This window comes from Elephantulus edwardii, unplaced genomic scaffold (genome assembly GCF_000299155.1).
Source record: "Elephantulus edwardii isolate Elephantulus edwardi_28Jun2011 unplaced genomic scaffold, EleEdw1.0 scaffold00088, whole genome shotgun sequence".
NCBI classification, from domain to species: domain Eukaryota; kingdom Metazoa; phylum Chordata; class Mammalia; order Macroscelidea; family Macroscelididae; genus Elephantulus; species Elephantulus edwardii.
The window spans coordinates 6,160,518-6,182,300 of record NW_006399838.1 but is presented as its reverse complement, the minus strand read 5'-3'; the positions used below and the strand labels follow the sequence as shown (position 1 = coordinate 6,182,300).

Genomic DNA, 21,783 nt, shown 5'->3' with positions numbered 1-21,783 from the left:
TATAGGTATATATATTCTTTAAAGAAAAAAGAGCACTATATAAATGCATGATCTATTGGTAGAAGATACTGACAATCAGATTCCAAGGGCTGGCTCTACAGAGCACCGTGAGCAGAGCTGCAGGAACTGTGAATCAGAAGAGTATCTGGTCTCTCAAAATTCCCAGCCGGAATGGCTAGTATGAAGATGTCCACCTGCCTCTGCAGGGCATGAAGTACCTACTAGGTGGCTCTCAGCACTTTTCCAAATCTGTCTGAGCATTAACACGCGAAGGATGACAGTGCTGTGGCGCTTTTACGTACAGCACCCTTCCCCAAACACCCCTAGAATCCTAAAACACCATCCCCCATGCTGGTGAGAGATTTACATCTCCCTGATGAGGGCCTGGTGAAACCACAGGATGGGAAACACAGGTCCAGAATCACGGTGTTTATCCAGGGAACAAGGAGAAGGGCTAGAGGAGGTGATGTTATGAGCCTCTGTAGGTGAGGTAAGAACCACTCTAGCGTAGGAAGCAGAGGGAGGTCGTGCGTGCTCAGAATTGGGTTCCAGAGGGCTCGGTGCTTTGGGCAATGGACGTCGTGAGGCTGGGGGTTGTTGGGGCAAGTGGCCCGTGAAAGTGCTCAGTGAAACGTCATTGAATACAGGACTGGCTTGCCTCCTCTTGCAGGATTTCTTACGCTTGACCACACTTTTATTTTTAATGTTTGTGTCGTCTTAGAGAAGATGAGGACCCTTCTGTGTATGGAGCACCCTTCAACCCGAGGACCTGAGGGCTCTCACATACCTTTGACACCTGTAGTCACTGGTTGTCTGGCTGGTTTTTAATCATATCTTTGCATGACCGAGGAATTTCAATGTTTCAACAATGTAAATAGACGCTAGATGCTTTGACCTGGCCCAGTCCTAAATCAGTTAATGAATTTAAAATAGGCCCTAGTGGATAAGGAGTTGCCGTGCCAGCCCAAAGGCTAGGGATTCCAATCCACCGGCTGCTCCATGGCGAATGACAGGCAGGCTCGTCCTGTGTAGTTTACAGCCCCCGAGGACTCACTGGAGGAGGGTGAGCTAGGAGTTGGTTCTGTCTTGATGACACTGGGACTGAGTTCTGTTTTGTTCTAGGAAGGGTTTCCCCCTCCTTCTCTTTACTTCGTTAGGGTGCTCTGGTGCTCTCCAGGGGAAGGAGTTGCATTGCAGACGCACAGACAGACAAGTCGGAATCCTCCAGCTGCTCTGTGGGAGGATTATGGGTAATCTCCTTCCTCAAAATCTGTAGCCTCTGAAAAGCACCGGAGAGTCAGCTAGGAATCAGTAATCACTCAACAGAAACGAGCTTAAGTCTTTTAGTAACACACACGGAGGGGGCGCTGGTGGCATAGTTCACAGGGGGTTGTTGTTGTTTGTTGTTGATTGCCTTCCAGTCGAGCACGACTCATAGCGACCCTACGAACAAAAGGCCTGAAGCCTCTACAAACATCGACATTTATCCAAGCTCATAGAGTTTCCGGAGGCGTGTTATTCATAGGGAGTAGCGCTAATCCAAAGGCATTTCCACTCTCATAGTACAAATCCCCCAGTAACTCTGACAGAGAAAGACAGGCAACCTCCTTCCATGTGATTTATACCTGTAGGCTTAGCTATGGGCTGGTTCCTCACAATAAAAGAAAATTAATAAACATTCAAACAATAAGAATTATTAAAATTTTTAAATGTTGGCATACTACAAAAAAAAATAACTTTACACGCTACTAGTAGTGATTGTTGTGTGCTGTTGAACCTGAACTGACCCAAAGCTGATCATCCAGTGGGTTTACAGAGGCTGTAAATTGCACAAGACTGACCCTCTTGCGCAGAGCAACTAGTGGATTAGAACAGAGCACCCTACCATTGGCAGCAAAATTCCTTACCAATAAACCACTAATGCTCCCTACTACTGGTAGTACACATAATATATTGTGGGAAATGCTGTTTTAGACCAAGAACAATTTAGGGACCCACGGCCTATTTGTGCAACTATGTAAGAAAGGGTAGGCTGGTCTTTATGAGAAGGAATGTGGAATCAGAACTGGAGGAAGACTCCTCAACAACTTGCTTTATGCAAATGACACAACCTTGCTCACTGAAACTGAGGAGGACCTGAAGCATCTGCTGCAGAAAGTCAAGGAATGCAGTCTTCAAAATGGATTGAAGCTCAATGTCAAGAAAACAAAGATTCCCACTACTGAGCCAATTGGCAACACCATGATAGATGGAGAAGAGATCGAGATGGTTAACAATTTCAGCTTGCTTGGGTCCATAATCAATACTCGTGGCACCAGCCAGGAAATCAAAAGTTAGATTGGATTAGAAAAGCCTGCTGTGAGGGTCCTCTTCAGAGTGCTTAAGTGCACAGATGTCAGTGTAGAGACTAAGGTGCACCTGATCCAGGCCATGGTCTTCACAGTTATTTGCTATGCATCAGAGAGCTGGACAATGAATAAGGATGATGGAAGACTTGCTGACTTGAACTGTGGTGCTGGAGAAGAGTAGTGAACATACCATGGACTGCCAAAAGGACAAACAGGTGTTTCCTGGAGAGGGTGAAGCCAAGTTGCTCTCTGAAGGTAAGGAGTTTGAGACTTCCTCTCACATGCTTTGGGCTTGTGGCCAGGAGGGACCAGTCACTGGAGAAGGAAATCCTGCTTGGAAGGGTAGAGGACAGTGCAAGAGAGGAAGACCCAGGATGAGATGGATTGACACAGTGACTGGGGTAATAATAGAAGTTTTCTGGAGACAGTGAGATTGGCTCAGGACAGGACAGAGTTCAGATCTATCATGCATAGGGTTGCTATGAGTTGCAGGTGACTCGACAGCACCTAACAACAACAACAACAACAACATGTAAGACAGCTCTGGAAGGCTGACCTAAAGCACTGTAGCCGAAGTCCTCGGGCGAAGCGGCCAGCTCGATACTCCTCTCCATCCATCACCGAAGGAACCGTTTCTGTATCCTGGACAATGATGGCCATTTCGCTGTCACGCTTTCCCAGCATGCTGCGGTCATTGATATTGGCAGAGCCTGCAAAGAGAGGCAGCAGAGAATCAGCCGAAGTGAGGAAGGACCTTACCCAGAGGGCCTGCCCCAGTGCCTCCGTGAGGAGCTGAGCAAAGCAGAGCTTGCCTGGACAGAGCCGGAACAGGCGGGTTTCAATATGTTTAACAGTGTCTGTGAGTCAGCCTAGTCCTAAGAAGCTGTGTTGCAATCCTGAAGGCATGCGGTTTGGATCACCTCCCTCACGATTATCTGCCTCCTGGAGTCTGCTGGAGGGTCAGCTATGAGTTGGTTCCAACTCAATGGTACACACAACAATAAGAGTCAGAGTCGCAGGCAACTCCACAGCACACAACAACAGTAAACATCTTCCCATCAAGGCAAACCCTGTCCTTCCCCTTCCATTCTGTCTCCTAAGGAACCTTGGTTTTGTTCCCGTAGTCAAGAGAATTCCTGATGGCAGCATAGAGAAAGACTTTGGCTGTTAACCACAAAGTCAGGAGTTCAAATCTACCAGTAGCTCTACAGAAGAAAGAGAAAGGATTCTTCTATCATGAAGATTTACAGTCCAGGAATGTCTACAGGACAGTTCCACTGTTCTGAAGGGGTGTTGTAAGTTGTACCCAGGCAACAGCTTTGGGTTGGGGTTTGATTGTTATCAAGAGGAGGTGGGTTTTAGGGAAATGTGGTCCTCCTTCACCCAGTGATGAACTTTGTTGTTGTGGATGGCAGAGTCAGAACAGACCCATAGCTGACCCTCCAGTGGGTTTTCAGAGGCAGTTAATCACACAGATGGAGAATGCCCATCCTTCTCCCTCAGAGAGGCTGGTGGCCTTGAACCACGTGCCTTCAGGATGGCAGTGCAGAAGACTGCCCTCTGCAGCAGTGGATTAGAACTGTCTGCCTTCAGGTTGGCAGGACAGCTCTTTCCCCACTAGGCTACCAGAGCTCTCTCGTGTGAGATGATCTTGAGTTAACTCATTCCTTTTGTCAGCTGGTTTAGGGATAGTCGTGTAACACGTGAATCCAGTCGGTGAAGGAAAGAAGGTCTGTCAGGGGTTTCTGAAAATATTTTTCTCCTTTGAAATGGACACAGGGAGGTCAAGTGGTCTGTTATGACACACGGATACTTTAACTTGAGGAGCTTCTGCTGACGTTTGCAGCCACGACAGAGCTCTGGTGACACAGAGGTTGATGGCTTGCTTGACTGCTGACTGAACCCAACAGCTGTTCTATGGGACAAAGATAAGACCACTTTCAACAAGGTTTACAGCTCAGGAAACAATATGAACACATCCCCTTTGTCCCATAAGATCGCTATGAATAATAGAATTTAACATATTGTTGTTGTTTGTATGTGTCTGTTGGTTTTTGTTGAGGTAAAGGCAGATAAACCAAAAAAAAGTCAAAAGGATTCTTGAGTCATTAAGCCACGGGACTAGAACTTCCTTCCCCTCTGTTAATGCCAGATAACATATTTCCCCTAGTAATTAGCATGGGAGCTCTGGTAGCCTAGTGGCAAAAAAGCTACTGTGTAATCCGGAAGGCTCATGGTTTGAGGCCACCAGGTGTTCCACGGGAGAAGGATGGCAATCTCCTCTCATGGGATTAACTGCCTATGAAAACCCACTGGAGGGTCAACTTTGGGTTGGTTCCAACTCTATGGTACACAATGACAACGAAAAGAAGAACAACAGTATTTAGCTTACTTCCAACTTTCTCTTATGTTCCAAAAGAGTCTAACTGATAGATCAATCACTTAAGGGGGAAAAAACCCACACAACCCAACAACAAAATTAAGCTCAAAGCAGAAAGTGGCTTTGCTTTTAGACTAAAGAATCAGACTCCGCAGGCTTTAGCCCACAGTAAAGGAGTATAAATGCCAAAATCCATAGGAATTGTCCCAATGGAGTCCCATCTCACGTGCAGACCATCACTGAGGCTTTGGGCTTTCCATTCCCGTGTCCCACTCATGCGGCATGCCAACAGCTTCTGGTCCAACCTCGCTCCCTTCTATTTTTAAATCCAGTGAGCTGAGAATGTTGACTTTCACATGTGAAGGACACATATTTGAATTAGCTCAACCTGTGTTTTCTGCAGTCCTCCGCTGTGTTTCAGAAACCCCACGCTGCTTCTGTATTAATCACCGTGGAGTCACACTTCTGAATCCTTGAGGTGTCCTACAACCGAGAGAAAGGGCCTAGGGAACTCTTTAGTGTTGTTCTCATTGTAGTTCAACCTTCTTGTGTTTCTGAAGGCACGGGGCAATTGGGCCAGGCTGACCAGAAGCCCTGGCTGCCTCTGTGACAGCAACAGCAGGAGGTGAACGGCAGTATCAACTCTACCATTAGCCCAACTGGTAGGATTTTTTTTCTTTTTTCTTATGAAAAGCTGCCTTTTCAAGAAGAGACTTACATTAAGATGGATTAATGGTAAATAGGAAGAGATTGCCCATCTTTGGGAAGAGGTTGCCTGTGGGTCAGCTGGTGCGTTTGAACCACATTCCTTTGAGATTGCAGCACAAAAGGTGTGGCATCTGTTTCTGTAATGATATCCCGTCTTGGAAGCTTGCTGGGAAATTCTATGGTATACTACGGAGTAGCTGTAAGGTGGAAATGACTAAATGACAAGGATTTTGGTTTCTTGTGCTTCACAGTGAATTAAAATGCTAATTGTCTTTGAGCCAGAGTGAAATTGCAGCCGACTCTCTGTCAGGTTTTTGGGAGGCTGTAAATCACACAGAAGCAGACTGTCCATCTTTCTCCCTCAGAGTTATGGATGGGTTTGAACCACCAGGAAAGTGTGGCGTTTGGGTTCACAGTGCACCTCCCTATGGACGATGCCATCAAAGCTTATTAAAGGCTAGCCTTCGTTTCATTTATTGTTGTGTGCCAGTGAGTTAGAATGCACCCATCGCTGGCCCTCCTGTGGGCTTTCAGAGGCAGTAAATCGCAAGTGAGGACAGTGTTCATTTTTCTTCTCAAGAGCAGCTGGTGGATTTGAACCACATACCTTTGTGCCGGCAGCACAGCTCCTTACCTTACCTACCAGACTTCCTCTCTAACCTGTAGGATCTCTATGAACTGGAATCAAGCTGACAGCAATGGATTTTTTTTTTTTATATGATCAGATTGTGGATTGTTTTATTTAGGAACACAAATAAAAATTAGTTTGGCTAAAACGGATTAGAAAAAACTGGATTTAGCTACTGATTTCATGCTGTGCCACGCTATCCTGGGCAAAAGATAATGACTGTTGTTCTATACAAAAGGAATCTTTAACGTGAGAAAATATGTGTTTCTTGTGAGGCAAAACAAAGATAAACAAGAACTAATTTTTAAGTCAATTATTCAGTTATTTCAGTATAAGTGTGTCATCTTAGGAAATATAACGACAAGTTTTTTCTTTAAACTCCTTTAAATTAAGCATTTAATACCTTAATTAACACCTATAAGTACCTGCTTAACCTGTAAAATATTCCTAACCTCACTTCTCAGACTGATGAATTAGAATTTTAAACATTTTCCTCCGTGTTAGAGATTCAAACAGGATTAGGGCAATAACAAACGTACTTACTCATAGTGTTTCCACGAAAATAATAACAAAAACATCTTGGGATTTTTCTGTGGGTGAAATCTGTTGTTTAAACTAAATGACACTGCTTGTGGGGAAGCAGGGGGAAAAAACAAGCAGCCTCGAAATTTCTAAACGAGGACCAGGAATTTGACCTTTTGGCCCTCCCATCAGGCCAGGGTTACACTTTGCAGAGCGAGAATCAGAATTGTATGCAAAATGGATCAATCACTGCCTGAAAAAACAAAAAGTAGCCCATGGGGGTTTGCAGACTGTTCTAGAAAATAATTCCATTTCTTAAAACTCACCAAACATAGTCTACTGTTAGCTTTATTACTGAAAGCTACTTTGCATTTACATTTTTATGTAAAGCTGGCTGGAGGTCAAAATGACCTTTAAAAGAAAATAAATAAAAAAATCCATCAATTTTCACTTCAAGAGTTTGGAGATCTTGCTAAAGGGATCAAATGAATTCGACTTGGCTTTTGGCTTTGTTCTGTTTCAGTCAACAATACTTTTCCATTTCTTTTGTCAAGGTCAAAATGAATATAAAATATTCTCGGGCTTGGCTTCTGAAGAATATAAGGCAGACTAAACTTCAAGGAAGTAAAAGAACCTATTTTTTTTTTTAAAAAAGTGTGTAAACTCCTTAAAAGCCTCATTCCTTATAGAGACAAGAGGTCAATGACACTAGGCATTTTTCTTAATTTCCCTGTGTATATACTAAAAATATTTATCTCATGACTGTGGTCTATCTATTTTTGGCACAAGTTTCAGAATGACTCCCTTTTTTTCAAATCATGTTGCAGATAAGATAGCATCATTCTTCCCATTATGAATTTGCGTCCCCTCCCTACCTCCAAGTGGGGAAAAGAGATAGAAAAGGAATATTTATTGCCAAAGAAACTTCCAAAATATTCCAGGACATTTAGTTTCTGGAAGAACATGGAAATACTTTATTATAACTGAGTTATCACTTTATTTTAAACAAATGAACAGAATTCTCAATTCCCATCATATTGCTAAAAATCCTTCTACCTCAGCCAACTGATGAATTTATGATTCATGGTTAGTTTCATTTTGTTTCTCATGCTAGACTTTTGGTGTTAGCCTAATACAGTACTGGAAGGCAGAGAATGAACTGATAAGACTTCCTTCTTGTCTAGTCGATCTGATTGGGGTAGAATGCACATTTTACTCCATGCCATTGAGTTGAAATTTACACACACGGGACCCTCTGTTCGTTTCTGAGGCGTTCAGTGGAACAGAAGGAGACTGTCTGTCTTTCTTCCAAGGAGCTGCTGGTAGATTTGAACCACCAGAGAGGAACAGCCTTGAGTTGGCAGCACAACTCCGTACAGATTGTTGCTGCTTTCATTAGGTGCCATGGAGCCAAGTACAACTCATAGCCAAAGAATTCCCCCACAGATTTCAACGCTAGAAAGTAATGCTTAAATAACTCTTTAGAGTCTGCTTATGGGGATCGGATGTTGGAGAAATTTACTGTGTGTCCTTGACAAGAAAAGACTGTGTTATATCACATTGTTATCATCCAGTTCCTACCTGTCCATACACACACTTCAGCAGAGTTGGCTAGCTTTACACCCCAAAAATATCACCATCATCGTCATCATCATGAGTTAGCTCCAACTCCCAGTGACTCTACATTTATAGACACCAGGAAACAAAACTTGGGAAACGTAGAAGCCGTTTTAATATCCTCCTGATTTTGGCTCTTGCGTTATTTCAGGTCTGTGGCAATGGCTCTGTTTATACATACCAATAATTCATTTGTGATGCACATCCTGTTGTTTAATTCCCTAAAATCTAGATATTTTCATTAAAAATAAAAATAGTGGGCAGTAAGAAAGCGGGCAGATTGTTGGGCTGCTGGGTTAAACGGTTGCCTTTGGGTATCATAACAGGCACAGAGGCAGTTTAATAACTCTTTGTCTGTTTTTTCCTAAATAAAATTAGGGGCTTGAAAGGATATGAGCCAACGATTGCTTTGGAAATGTTTTCGAGACTGTATTTTTGCTCCTCTCACCTGCAAAGGGAGCTTGAGAATAATAAGAAAGTTTTTGACATAGGACAAAACTTCAGCCAACGCACTTACCAATAATGACGGTGTTGTCATCAGCAATTAACAACTTGCTGTGGACGTAGATGAGCTCGGTGACCAGGTTCCCTTCGAGTTCTGCGTGTGTTCGAAGGCCACAGAACGATATGTAATTTATCCACTGATTACCAACTGGAAGTGAACAAAAAAGGATGCTCAAATTAATACGACCGCAGTCAGTCAAGGCACAGAAAGTATTATTGCTCAGTCAAACAAATACATTTCTTTTCTTTCTTTATGGAGAACACATATTCTTTTTTTTCAGATCCAATATTTTTAAAAATTTTCTACTAGTTTATTTACAAAATTTGAATACATTGTTCTTAAGAACAAATTCTTTCAATATCCCTCACCTCACACCCATCAAATTGTACAAACTCCATGTTTAATCCCCCCGCCCCCTGCACATCCTCATCCCTCTGCTTCCAGCCTCTCCCACCCCTCCTGGGTCCTTATACTCATCCTACAATAACGGTTCAATACAATATTTATCCTTGTGGGACTGAGTTAGCTCACTCAGCATAATGTTCTCTAGTTCCTCCCAAGTTAGATAATCATTTACAAACTCATTACTCCTGCGTGCTGCATACTATTCTATTCTGTGAATGTACCATAATTTCTCAATCCATTCGTTTGTGGTTGGACATTTGGGCTGTTTCCATGTTCTTGCGATGGTGAATAACGCTGCTATGAACATTGGTGTACAAATCTCAGAATAGACTCTGGAGAATAGAGTGTAAGCCACAGAAGACCAAGTCTTATATGATTCTACTATTAGAAAAAGCTAAGGGAGGGTTTATCCAAAAGAAAGAAACACCTTTTGATGGTTATGGGGGTGAGAGGAGAGTGACAAGTGGAGAAAAATGAGGTAAATAGATAACAGACACTTATTGAGATGGGAGAAGGGATCAGCACAGCACCACCAAAGGAAGGGAAGCCTCAGAGAGAGAAGGGTGTCGTCAAAAGGGGGATATTGAGATCACAGCCATTAAACAGTGTATGAATGATGGAATGGTAAACCAAAATATTTTGTAAATTTCTACTCAAGCCACAATAAAAAAGTATTAATTTGATAATTTTTTTTCCTTTCAGAATTCTCCTCTCATCTCCTTTTGCTGTATGATGGGTTTTCTGTTGGTAATCTGGATGTTGTTGCTGTTTTGTCAAGATGAGCTGCCTCACAGCTGACCCTCCAGGGTGTTGGAGGCCATGGAAGATCGCAGGAAAGACTGTCTGTGTTTCTCCCACAGAGCAGCTGGTGGGTTGGGATCACCTGCCTTTGGGTTGGCTCCCTACCACGAGGTCACCCAATTTTTTATTCCTGAACGCTCTCTTAAAGCCTTCATTCACTAAGCAAATTCAAATATGAACCTTTTATCTGCGTGATCCGGCAGATAACTGCACAGAAGAAGAAGGATTGCAGCCAAGTCCCAGTGAAGAACCGAAGACTTCTGTGTAGCCTTTGACTCTGTCTTCACTGAGACATGCTGCCACTGAAATTCAGTGCAAGATACGAGAGAAGGCAAATTGGACGCATTTGCATTTTGTAGCTTAATCCACCCAAAGCAGCAGTTTAAAAATTTACAGACTTGAATTAAGTACAAGCACTGGAAATGTAAAACTCTTCCTCTGTAATTAGAATAAGGAAATGAACGGATCTTCCCTACATTTCACTTTGGAGAGTTTTCATCAGATAAAGGGGGGGTACTAGGCTTGCATTTGCCAGGCTGGTCTCTCTTCCTGTAACAGGTAGACACACCTTCCATAGCAATGGAGCAGTAATAATCACCCTGCCAGGACAGCGTCAGCCACACATGTTAGCGTCCCTGCCCCACAAAGGAGCTGTCCTGGATAAGTAGTATCTGATACAAAGAATAAATGAAGTGGAAAGAAACCATCCTACATTCTAATAGAAAAAGACCTTTTTTATTTTTTCCCAGAGAACATGAAATATTCTAATAGTTACACTGAAGTTCACATTTATTGCTAGCATGCTCGTTGCCATCCAGGTGGAACTGACTCATAGCTGACCCACTATTAGGTTTTCAGAGGCTGTAAATTGCATAGGAGGAAATGGTCATCTTTCTCCTGGGGAGAGAATATGGTGTATTCGAACCACTTGCCTCTGGGTTGTCAGTAAAGCTATTTACCCACTAGGCCACCAAAGCCCCCTTTTTAACACATACTCTTAGGTTGAAGACGGGGGAAAGAAACCCAACAAAATAAAAACCTTATAAACAAATATTAAACTTAAATGATCAAGTTTATTTTTTAATAGCAATATGAGTAGTTGTTGTTATTGTTGTCCTGTGCCATCAAGTCACCTGCGACCCATAGTGACCCTACGTACAGCAGCTCTAAACTCTTCCCTGTCCTGAGCCAGTCTCAGTAATTCCGACATAACCACTCCTATTGCCCCAGTCACTATGTTAATCCACTTCATCTGGGGTCTTCCTCCTCATCTTTTCAAGGCTGCACTCGATATATGTGTGTTTCTAATCATCAACGAATATCTTCGTTTCTCGTATCAAATTAAACTATATTGGCTGCTAAACTGCTATAAGTCATGAAATTATTAAAAAAATAAAAAGACTTTAAACAAAATCCTTGAGGATTGAAATATCTAACAATGATGCACAAATCACTGGGGATTTTCTTTCCAGTATTTTAGCATATTCCATTTGGGTATTTCTAAATAACTGAGGCAGTATCATTACTGAAGTTCTCTATCCAATTAGAGATTAGCTGGTAAAAAGCATTTACAACCCAGCACACCTTAACAAAAACAGTATCAACAATACAACATTGTCCCTCAGAAAGGGATGTTGATGTCATTAATCTGTTATGAACATTTTCCCCTACTGAGATGCCTGATTTTGACTTCTACCCAGGGTACTCTGACATCTTTTCATAAGAGAGCTTTCACTGTGAAATTACTTCTTGTGTTAAAATCCAATTTTCCCCCTTGAATAGGCCAAGGCAGGACAAGGACCCAGAGTCAGAGGAAATGCTTTGTAATAAAGTCCAGGCCATTTTTGTGCTGAGAAACTGAATGTGATTTGATTTGACATTTTATTCTTTTATGACCTCCCGTTTGCATTTTCACAAGCCAACTGCCAGTGCTGAATGATTTTTCTGATTCACTTTTATCAATTTATCTTTCACAGACTTATTCCTTCACTGTCATCTTCATTTTAAGCCATTAAAAAATAGTCAGGAATTGTGCTCTGGTAAATCTCTGTTCTGCATTATAATTAGATACGCCTTTCAGCAACATCAGTTATTGGTCATGTGCACATCTTAGGTATCAAGATGTTCCTAATGATTTCTGGGGCTGTTTTATTTTCTTTTTTAATATATCATCAGTGAAAAATTGCTGAACAACCAAATTTAACAGATGCATATTTAAATAGCATATGATTTAAATATGTAGTAGCACACTCATTTGTTATTTTTCTTAAACCCTGTGAGCCTTCTTAAAGTCAACAGAACACAAGCTCACCTTTTAAAGTGTACAATTTAGTGTTCTTTGGTATATTCACAAAGCTGTGTAACCATCACCACTATTTCATTTTTGTAAACCAAAAATAACTCCCATACATATTAGGAGTCACACTTTACATTACACCCTCCATCCAGTCAACCCTGATCTATTTTATCTCCATAGAATTATTCATTCTGAACATTTCATGTAAATGCAATCAGACAATGCGTATGTGTGCTAACCCTGCACTAAGCACAATGTTTGTTTAAAGTCAATCTATATTATAAATATAATAAATCAGTACATGATTCCTTTCTTGTGTCTGAATAATAATCTATTGTACAGATACAGGTCTAATAATACTGCATGTATACACTGCACGTTTATTTATTTATTCATCAGTCAATGGACATTCGGGTTGTTTCTACTTTTTGGCTACTCTGAATAAGATTGCTTTGACTAGTCACATGCAAGCTTTGGCTTTCATTTATATTTCTCTTGCATATATACCAAAGAGTGGAGTGGCTGGCTACAAAGTACCTCAGTGTTTAACTTTCTGAAGAACTGGAAACCTACTTTCCAAAAAACAGGCACTTAGGAGCCTCACCACAATGAATGAAAATGGGGTGACTATATATATGAGTACAGTTGAATCTTCTTGCAGGTACATTTACTCACATATGTACCCACTTTTATAACATTTACGCATCCATATCCAACTACGTCCACCACTCATCTGTCAGTTCACCATACTGTGGTGGACTGTATGTTGCTGTGATGCTAGAAATTTTGCCATCACTATTTCATTTAACAGTAAGCTCACCCATGCTAGACAGGATTCAATGGAGAGCCAAGCCAGGATAGATTAAAACACAAGACTGACTTCTGAAAAATGGGCCCTCCAAAATTCCATCACAGTAGCAGATTATTGTTTGATATAGTGTTGGAGCATGAGACTTCAGGTTGCAAAGCACTCAAAATATAACTGGGAGAAAATGTGCCGCCTCAAAGTAGAAGCTGAAGAAAATGAAAATAAGTCCACAAGATCCCACATATGATCTTAAGTTTATCTCAACTGAATTTAAAAACCATTTTCAGGATAGAGTTGATGTGCTGAACACTGACGACGAAGACCAGAGGAGCTGTGAAATGACAGCAGATACTGCACATTAAAAAAGTGAAAGGTAAAGAAAAAGAAAAAGATTCTCACAACTGGACCAATTGGTAGCATCAGTTTGGATGGTGAAGAGGTTGAGATAGTTAACAGTTTTAGTTTGCTTGGCTCCACAGTCAACACTCTTGGTACCAGCAGCCAGGAAATCAAGAGATGAATTTCACTGGGAAAGTCAGCTGTCAGGGACCTCTCCAAAGTACTGAAGAGCAACGATGTCAGGCTGGAGACTAAGGCACGCCTGATCCAGGCTATAGTCTTCACATTTGTGTGCTATGCATTGGAGAGATGGAGAGTAACTAGGGATGATAGAAAGAGAACTGATGACTTTGAGCTGTGGTGTTGGAGAAGAGTATTGGATATAACATGGACTGCTAAGAGAACAAACAGGTTTGTCCTGGAGAGGTTGAAGCCAGGCTGCTCCTTGGAGTCAAGGATTCTGAAGCTTTTTCTGACATATTTTGGGCATGTTGCAAGGAGGGAACAGTTCTTGGAGAGGGACATTGCATGAGAAGACTCTCGATGAAATGATTCAGTTACTGGGGTCATGGGAGTGGGTGCACACCTACACTGGAGACAGTGAGGTTGGCACAGGATAGAGCAGGGTTTAGGGCTCTTGTACATAGGGTTGCTATGAGTCACAAGCAACTTGATGGCACATAACAACAACAATGAAAAAGACAGAAAAGAGAAAAGATCAAAATTAATGTCAGAAGAGAATCTCAAACTTTCTTTTTGCCAGGCTGTTGTATGTGCCATTAAGTCGGAATCCACTCATACCTGACCCTCCAGCAGGTTTTCAGGGGTTGTAATTACAGAGGAGGCGATCGCCTACCTCCCACCAAGCATCTGGTGGATTTAAACTGTATGACTTTGGGTTGGCAGTGCAGGTCCTAATAAATGATGAACTAAGTGAGCTGAACAGATTTTAAAAGGTAATTCAAGAAAACAAAGCAAAGTATTATAATGAAATGTGCAATCACCTGGAGTTAGAAAAGGAAGATCAAGTTTGGCATTTCTCAATCTCAAAGAAATTGAGGAAAACAATTCAAGTTTCCATTTGCAGTTCTGAAGGCGCTACAGGACAACACACTGAATGATGCAGGGAGTACCGAGAGAGGATGGGAAGAACACACTGTCATTGTATCACAAAGAATTGGCTGACACTGAACTATTTCAGAAAGTAGCATACGATCAACAACCAATGGTATATTTGATTATACCTGGTCTCCAGTCCTGGCTATACTGGACATAATGGCATAAAGTAAGGCTCCAGGACTGGACGGAGTACCAATCAAAGCATTACGGCAAACATATGCAACCCGGAAATGCTCACTCCTCTGTACCAAGAAATTCAGAAAACAGCTGCCTGGACAACAGACTGGAAAAGATTCTTATTTCTGCTCATTCAAAACAAACAAACAAAAAGATTATACAACAGACTGTGGAGATTGGAAATTACTGAACAATATTATTAATATCACACTTAAGCAAAACCTTGCTGAAGATTATTTAAAAATGCTCTAAGAGAACACCAACAAAGAACTACAAGAAATTCAAGCTGGATTCAGAAGAGGCCATGGAACTAGGGATATCATTGTTGATGTCAGATGGATCTTCTGACATTGTAAAAATATTTGTGTTTTATCAGAAAGATGTTACTTTTGTTATATTCACTATGTGGGGGAATTTAACTGTGGGTCATAATAATTTGACAACACTGGAAAACTGGGAATTTCACAACCCCTTGTAAGTGCTTATGCAAAATACACACGTACAAAACCCAAGAAATTATTATTGACAAGGGGATACTGCATTGTTTAAGATCAAGAAAGGTGTGTGTCAGAGATCTATCTTTTCACTATACCTAAGCAATCTTTATCCTGGGCAAATAATTGGAGAAGATAGACTGCAAGAACATGGCATCAGAATTGGAGAAAAACTCATCAACAGTTTACTTTCTACAGATACAATTTTGTTTGCTGAAAGTGTAGAGGACATGAAGAGATCTTTTACCCAAGAAGACAGTCAGACAGGCAATAAACCTTCCCCTCTTAGATCTTTATACAAATTTTACTAGTTATCCTTTCATTTATTTATAAATTAGACCTTTTTTCCCATCTTTTTCTTTCTCATTATTTACATTTTCTGTATATGTGCCCTCACTCCGTAGGGTATTTTTAGACTCTTTTGGCAAAGTATTTTGATAAGTATAGTGCTTAATTTTTAGGATGTCCTGGTTACCTAGTTCATCTTCTATTGTTCATGCAATTTCAGTTTTGTTTGATCAGATACTTATTTAAAAATTAGGTTCTTAAAACATAATCCATGGTAATGATTGCATGAAACACAATGTGGATTAAGAATAGTGTGAAACACAATGTATACGAACTTAAAAAATTAGGTCCCCTAGTTTTGAAATTATGACTTGTTCCAGTAATCTTACAGTTTTGGTCTTAATTTTTAGGTCTTTGGTCCATTTTGAGTTAGTTTCTGTGCACTGTGTGAAATATGGTTTATTTTTCTGTATATGGAAATTCTGTTTTGGTGACATCATTTGCTGAATGAACCAGCTCTAATTCACTGAACAGACTTTCATCCTCTGTAGTAGATCAGTTGCTCCTATGTGAATGGATTTACTTCTGGATTCTCATTTCTGTTCCTTTAGTTTATGTCTCTATTGAACCAGGAGTATACCAGGCTGTTTTGATTACCAGCGATGTATGGTAAATTTTAGGATCAGAGAGTAAGAGGCATTCAACTGTGTTCTTCAATAATACTTAGTTATTTGGGGTCTCTTTATTTTCCATATGAAGTTGGAGATTACTTTATCCATTTCATTAAAAATGTTGGTCTAGCTTAATAACTGTGAAACTGGTTTTACTTATTACAAAGTATTACACACAGCAATGTTAGCATATAAGTTGGATTTTCTAGCCATTCTGTTAGCCCCTTCTGGTCTCTGGTTACCTTGCCTGCAGTTAAGACACATGGTCTTGCAAATCATCAACAGCAAAGAGACTAGAATAAGAGAGAGAGTGCTTCCCACACTGAGCAGCAAGACTTGAAGGAGACTGAAGGAAGGCCTAGAGAAAGTGAGACCCTGGTGAGAGCGAAACCATGGTGACAGTGAGACCCTGGTGGTAAGATCCTGGTGATTGTGGTGGAGAGATCGTGGCACTGCTGTGGAGTACCTATAGCAAAATGTAACCCGAGGAGCCCTGAGATAAAGGCCACATTGAAAGGTCTTGCAGATCTTGCCGAATGATAGAAGTAAAAGCTAACTGACTGCTGAACTGAAACTGGAGCCTGGACTAAAGGAGGTATTGTGCCTTGGCACCACTGGACTAAAACCTAGACTTGCACTGGGTGATCTTTTCCTCCTCGACTCTACAACTTACTTCCCTAATAAACCCCCTCTTGGTACCACAACTGTGAGTAAACTTTTTGAGTCAACAATGAATACTGAATCCAGTCATTGTTGCAAACAGGTACAGGAGCAGGTTGGGGGGTTGGCATGTCTGATCTAACAGTTGTCTGTTTGCTGCTGTGGATATTACGGGTAGGGATAGTTCCCCTTTATGGAGCACATGGTGGTCAGGCTCAGCCAAACCCGTGACACCTACTCCTTTTACACATGCAGTTACTCAGTACTAGGTGCTGAGCTTAGGGTCAGTCCGTAAAGATATAAACAAGTAAGCCCACAGTTATGTTATATTGCAGCCAAGAGTTACATGGCAGGAGGCATTAAGAAGGTATTTGAGCAAGTGTTTTTGAAGGTGATTTCCTACAAAAGTTAAAGATAGTTGTGTGGTTTTAAAAATTATTATTAAGTCTGTGTTTAGGGACCTCTCCAAAGTACTGAAAAGCAATGGTGTCACTCTGGAGACTAAGGTGTGCTGTATACAGGCCATGGTCTTTGCAGTCACTTGCTATGCATCAGAGAGCTGGACAATGACTAGGGATGATAGAAGGAGAATTAATGCCTTTGAGCTGTGGTGTTGGAGAATATTGACTATATCATGGACTGCTAGGAGAACAAACAGGTTCATCCTGGAGAGGGTGAGGCCAGGCTGCTCCTTGGAGGCAAGGATTCTGAAGCTTCGTCTGACATACTTTGGACATGTTGCAAGGATAGACCAGTCCTTGGAGGGGGACTCTATGCTTGGGAGGGTGGCGGGACAGCGCAGGAGAGGAAGACCCTCTATGAGGTGGATTGATTCAGGGACTGGGGTAATTGGAGCAGGTTGTGGAGACAATAAGGTTAGCAAGGGATAGAGCAGGGTTTAGGGCTGTTGTACATGGGGTCGCTATGAGTCACAGGTGACTCAACGGCACATGACAACAACAACAACTCCAGGGTTCTGCTTAGAAGCAAGGATGGTGAAAGTTCATCTCGTATACTTTGGACATGTCAGGGAGAGCCAATCCTTGGAAAAAAGCATCATGCTGGGAAATATGGAAGGTCAGCAAAAAGAAGAAGACCTTCCACAAGTTAAGACTGACACAGTGACTGTGACAATGGGTTCAAGAATGTCAGAGATCATGAAGACGGCATGGCATAGGCCAAGGTTCAGAGCTATTGTTCATAAAGTCGCTATGAATCATAGTTGATGCAACAGCACAGAACAATCACAACCTTTAAGGCAATGTTCTTAAAGGTTAGCAAAGTGTTATTGGTGACAAAATAGGTATATAATTGGTCTTCTTCTGTAACCATTGGAAACCATTGCAAGTATGTGAGAAAGTTAAGAAGTCTGTCTATGGATGTGGGGACACAAATGCCAGGTTGACCTTGCAGCACTGGTTTCTATCTGTGAAGCAGAGATAACACTTGGAGTGCCTACTCTCCGCGACGCTGGAGGAGGATGAGAGGAGAATACACATAGACGGTCTATGTGAGGCACCTTATAAACTTCTCTCGTTATCAAAACCATGTCCACAGATGAGTAAATAATAAAAACAAGTAGAAAAATATAAAAGCACTTCCTTTTCCTTGACTTAGGCTTCTCCAAGGGGGTAGTGTCTTCATCTGCATAACTGGGCAATTTCATAATAATTTCTCTGCTTGATGGAATACTTCTTATGCAGAGTGCAGTAATCACAGTGTGAAAACACTAATTATTTCTGACTCTTTAATTTTGTATTTAAAAAAAATAAATAATGATGGAGGCAAAACAACAAACAAAGTTACTTACGCTCTGCTTTCAACTGCCCAAGGATGGAATGTTCCCCTCTGCACATGGTTCTGAAATGATTTCAAGAAAAGTAAGAGGAAAGTTTCAGAATAGTGTGTCTCAATTACAGATAATGAAACTCACTGCTGTCCAGTCAAAAGCAACCCCCTGCTGACCCTCCATCTGGTTCCCAACACTGTAAATCTTTACAGAAAGTGACTGTTCAAATTCCTCCCACGGAGCCTCTGGTGGATTTGAAGAGGCACAGTCACCCCCTCCAGGCTACTTGTAGTATCATTCTAACTCCAGTGAATCCATGTGCGTCTGAGATGGTTGTTATTGTAAGGTGTCTCCAACTTGAGCACAACTCAGAGTGACCCTATGAACAACAGATCTGAACCCTGTCCTATCCTGTGCCATCCCCACTGTCTCTGGCATATGTGACACATCTCTGACACATTCTCATTCTATGAGAAACTGGAGCATCACTTTTATCGTTTTTAATGGGAAGAACTAGTTGTTTTAAGGTGCGCTTGATCCAGGTCATGGTCTTTGCAATCACTTGCTATGCGTCAGGGTGCTGGACAATGACTAGGGAGGACAGAAGAAGAATTGATGACTTTGAGCTGTGGTGAAGGAGAAGAGTATTGAATATACCATGGACTGCTAAGAGAATGAACAGATTCATCTGGGAGAGGGTGAAGCCAGGCTGCTCCTTGGAGGCAAGGATTCTGAAGCTTCGTCTGACATACTTTGGACATGTTGCAAGGAGGGACTAGCCCTTGGAGAGGGATGTCATGCTTGAGAGGGTGGAGGGACAGCACAGGAGAAGAAGACCCTCTATGGGATGGATTGATTCAGTGACTGGAGTAATTGGGATGGGTTTATCAGAGACAGTGAGATTGGCTCAGGACAGAGCAGGGTTTAGGGCTGTTTGTACATAGGGTCGCTATGACTCGCAAGCAACTCTATGGCACATAACAACAACTACAGCAAAGTGAGAAAAAGAAAAGTTATAAAATTAATGTCAGATTTCAGGAAAAGAAGCTATTGGTGAAGAGAGGGCTTCTGAATGAAATTTTCCTCTCAGAATATTTAGTGAAAGAACTGCCGGAAGAACAAGCAAGTCTGTTTTGGAGGAAGCGCCACCAGGATGAGATCAGAGGCAAGGACAATGGAGCTTCATCTCAGTGACTGTGGGCTTGTGGGTAGAAGGGGCCAGTTCTTAGTACAAGACAGCAGGCTGGGAACGGTGGAGGGTCAGAGAAAGAGGAAGACCTCCCAAGAGATCTATTGACACAGTAACTGTCACAAGGGGCCCGAGCGTATGAGTCATGAGAAGGGTGCAACCCAGGGTAAGGTGCAGGTCGGCTGTTTATAGGGTCGCTGTGAGCTGTAGTCACTTCAATGACACCTAAGAACAAAAGTGGTGAATATCTTCTGATTAATACTATCTCTGGAGATGCAAAGTGCAAATGCTTAATTTAGAAATTCACCAGATGCTCTGCTGGAGAAGGAGGGACAATCTCCTCCTGTACCAGTCAGATTCAATTTGACGGCACACACACAAAAAAATAATAAAATCAAAATTCTCCAGCAAAACAGCAACAACTAGTTTAAAAAAATGATAAAAAAGAATATTAAAAAAAAGAAATTCAAGAAATGATTCTATATATGGGATACATCTGTAAAATCAGCAAAGCCCATTTTCAAAGTAAAAAACATAGTCTCAATAATTAGACTTAGTGACTTTCCTTTCTCAAAGCCCTGAATTCAGCGGAAGAATTTATAAAGACCGACATAACAACAAAAAATTCCATGCTCCATCTGTTCGTTCTATTAATTAAAAAATGCACTGCTGCCTGGGAAATGTTGATATTATTAAAGGTGATGCCAGCAAATAGAGATGTTTTTGCATAATAAAATGTTATAGGTTTGGTTACTGAAAAAAAGCCAAGCGTGTTATTTCACTCAGTTGGTTCAAGCCCAAGAAAATAGTCACCGAAAATAATTACAATTGACAATATTCCAAAAATAATATTCGAAAGGCAAATGAAGCAGATAAAATCCAATGAAACATTATGTCAGTACTTTAATGACTGAAAAGCTTTGGTTGTCATGGTAGAAATCAGATAACTCTAGAAAGAGGCAAATCTTTAATCCATGTGCAGGGACCAAAGCAGTTAAGATCCACGCACACGAGAAGGATGCCAAATTACCTGAGAGGATACAGAAATTTTCACTTGAAACCCTGGCAAGCAGACAGACACAAGTTTCAGAAGTCAGTGAGGTGCATAACATAGAATATTTTAAAATGTACAAATCCATATTCCCGGCACTGAGGGGAGATTCGCTACCTGTGCACAGTGGCGTTAGGGGGCCTTTTGGGGAGGTGTCCAAAGAAAGGTCTCTAAGCCCCCTCCTTTGATCCCTATTTGCTTTATACCCTGGAGCTCTGGGTAAAGTCTTCACTGATAACCACCCAGCCCCAAGAAATCTTAATTAGAAAGATGAGAATCTACAAGTGGTTCTGGGAAAACAAATCAAATGCTTTAAAGAATATCTCTTAAAGTTCTAGAACTTGCTATGACTTTATTAAAAAAATGAGGCTGCAAGCTTGTTACTAGGCATGTGGCCAGGAGGGACCAGTCCTTGGAGAAGGACATCATGTTTGGAAGAGTGGAGGGTCAGTGCAGGAGAGGAAGATCCTGGATGAGATGGACTGATAGACAGTAATTGGGGCAATGGGGTGGGGGCTAGATGTATCAGAGTCAATGAGACTGGCTCAGGACAGGGCAGGCTTCAGAGCGTACATTGTTCGCTGTGAGTCGCAGGTGACTCAATGACACATAAAAATAACAACATAAATGTGTGTGCATATATTATATATTGTTGTTGTCAAATGCCATCGAGTCGTAGGTAACTCATAGTGACCCTATGACTTTCTTCATTTCTCCAGGTTCATAGGGTTTCCAGAGGCAAGCTATTTCGAAGTGGATGCCACTCCTGCTTCCAAACTTATTTTAATCAGGGAGCTCCACCAAACACTGTCCACCATGGGTAACCATTATCGCATTTTACACATCAGTGTCACAGTGCTCAACATACAGCCACCACGAGTTACCTCTGTACAGCACATCGACAGACCAGTGCTATACCACATAGAAGAATGTCTGACCAAAAACAATGAAAAAGAATAGCTATCACTTTAAATATTTTAATCTAAAG

At 41.5% G+C, this 21,783-nt stretch overlaps 1 protein-coding gene across 3 annotated transcripts in view; it reads right to left on the bottom strand.

The window, feature by feature from the left end:
- The window catches only part of PLD1 (phospholipase D1, phosphatidylcholine-specific), a 158,193-nt gene that overhangs the window by 8,655 nt on the left and 127,755 nt on the right, over positions 1-21,783 (bottom strand). For all 3 annotated transcript variants that reach the window (XM_006890352.1, XM_006890354.1, XM_006890353.1), the window contains 3 exons: positions 18,577-18,626; positions 8,721-8,855; positions 2,905-3,058 (listed from right to left, as the gene is read on the bottom strand). In XM_006890352.1, coding sequence (XP_006890414.1) covers positions 2,905-3,058; positions 8,721-8,855; positions 18,577-18,626 — 339 coding nt within the window. The remainder of the gene's footprint in view (positions 1-2,904; positions 3,059-8,720; positions 8,856-18,576; positions 18,627-21,783) is intronic.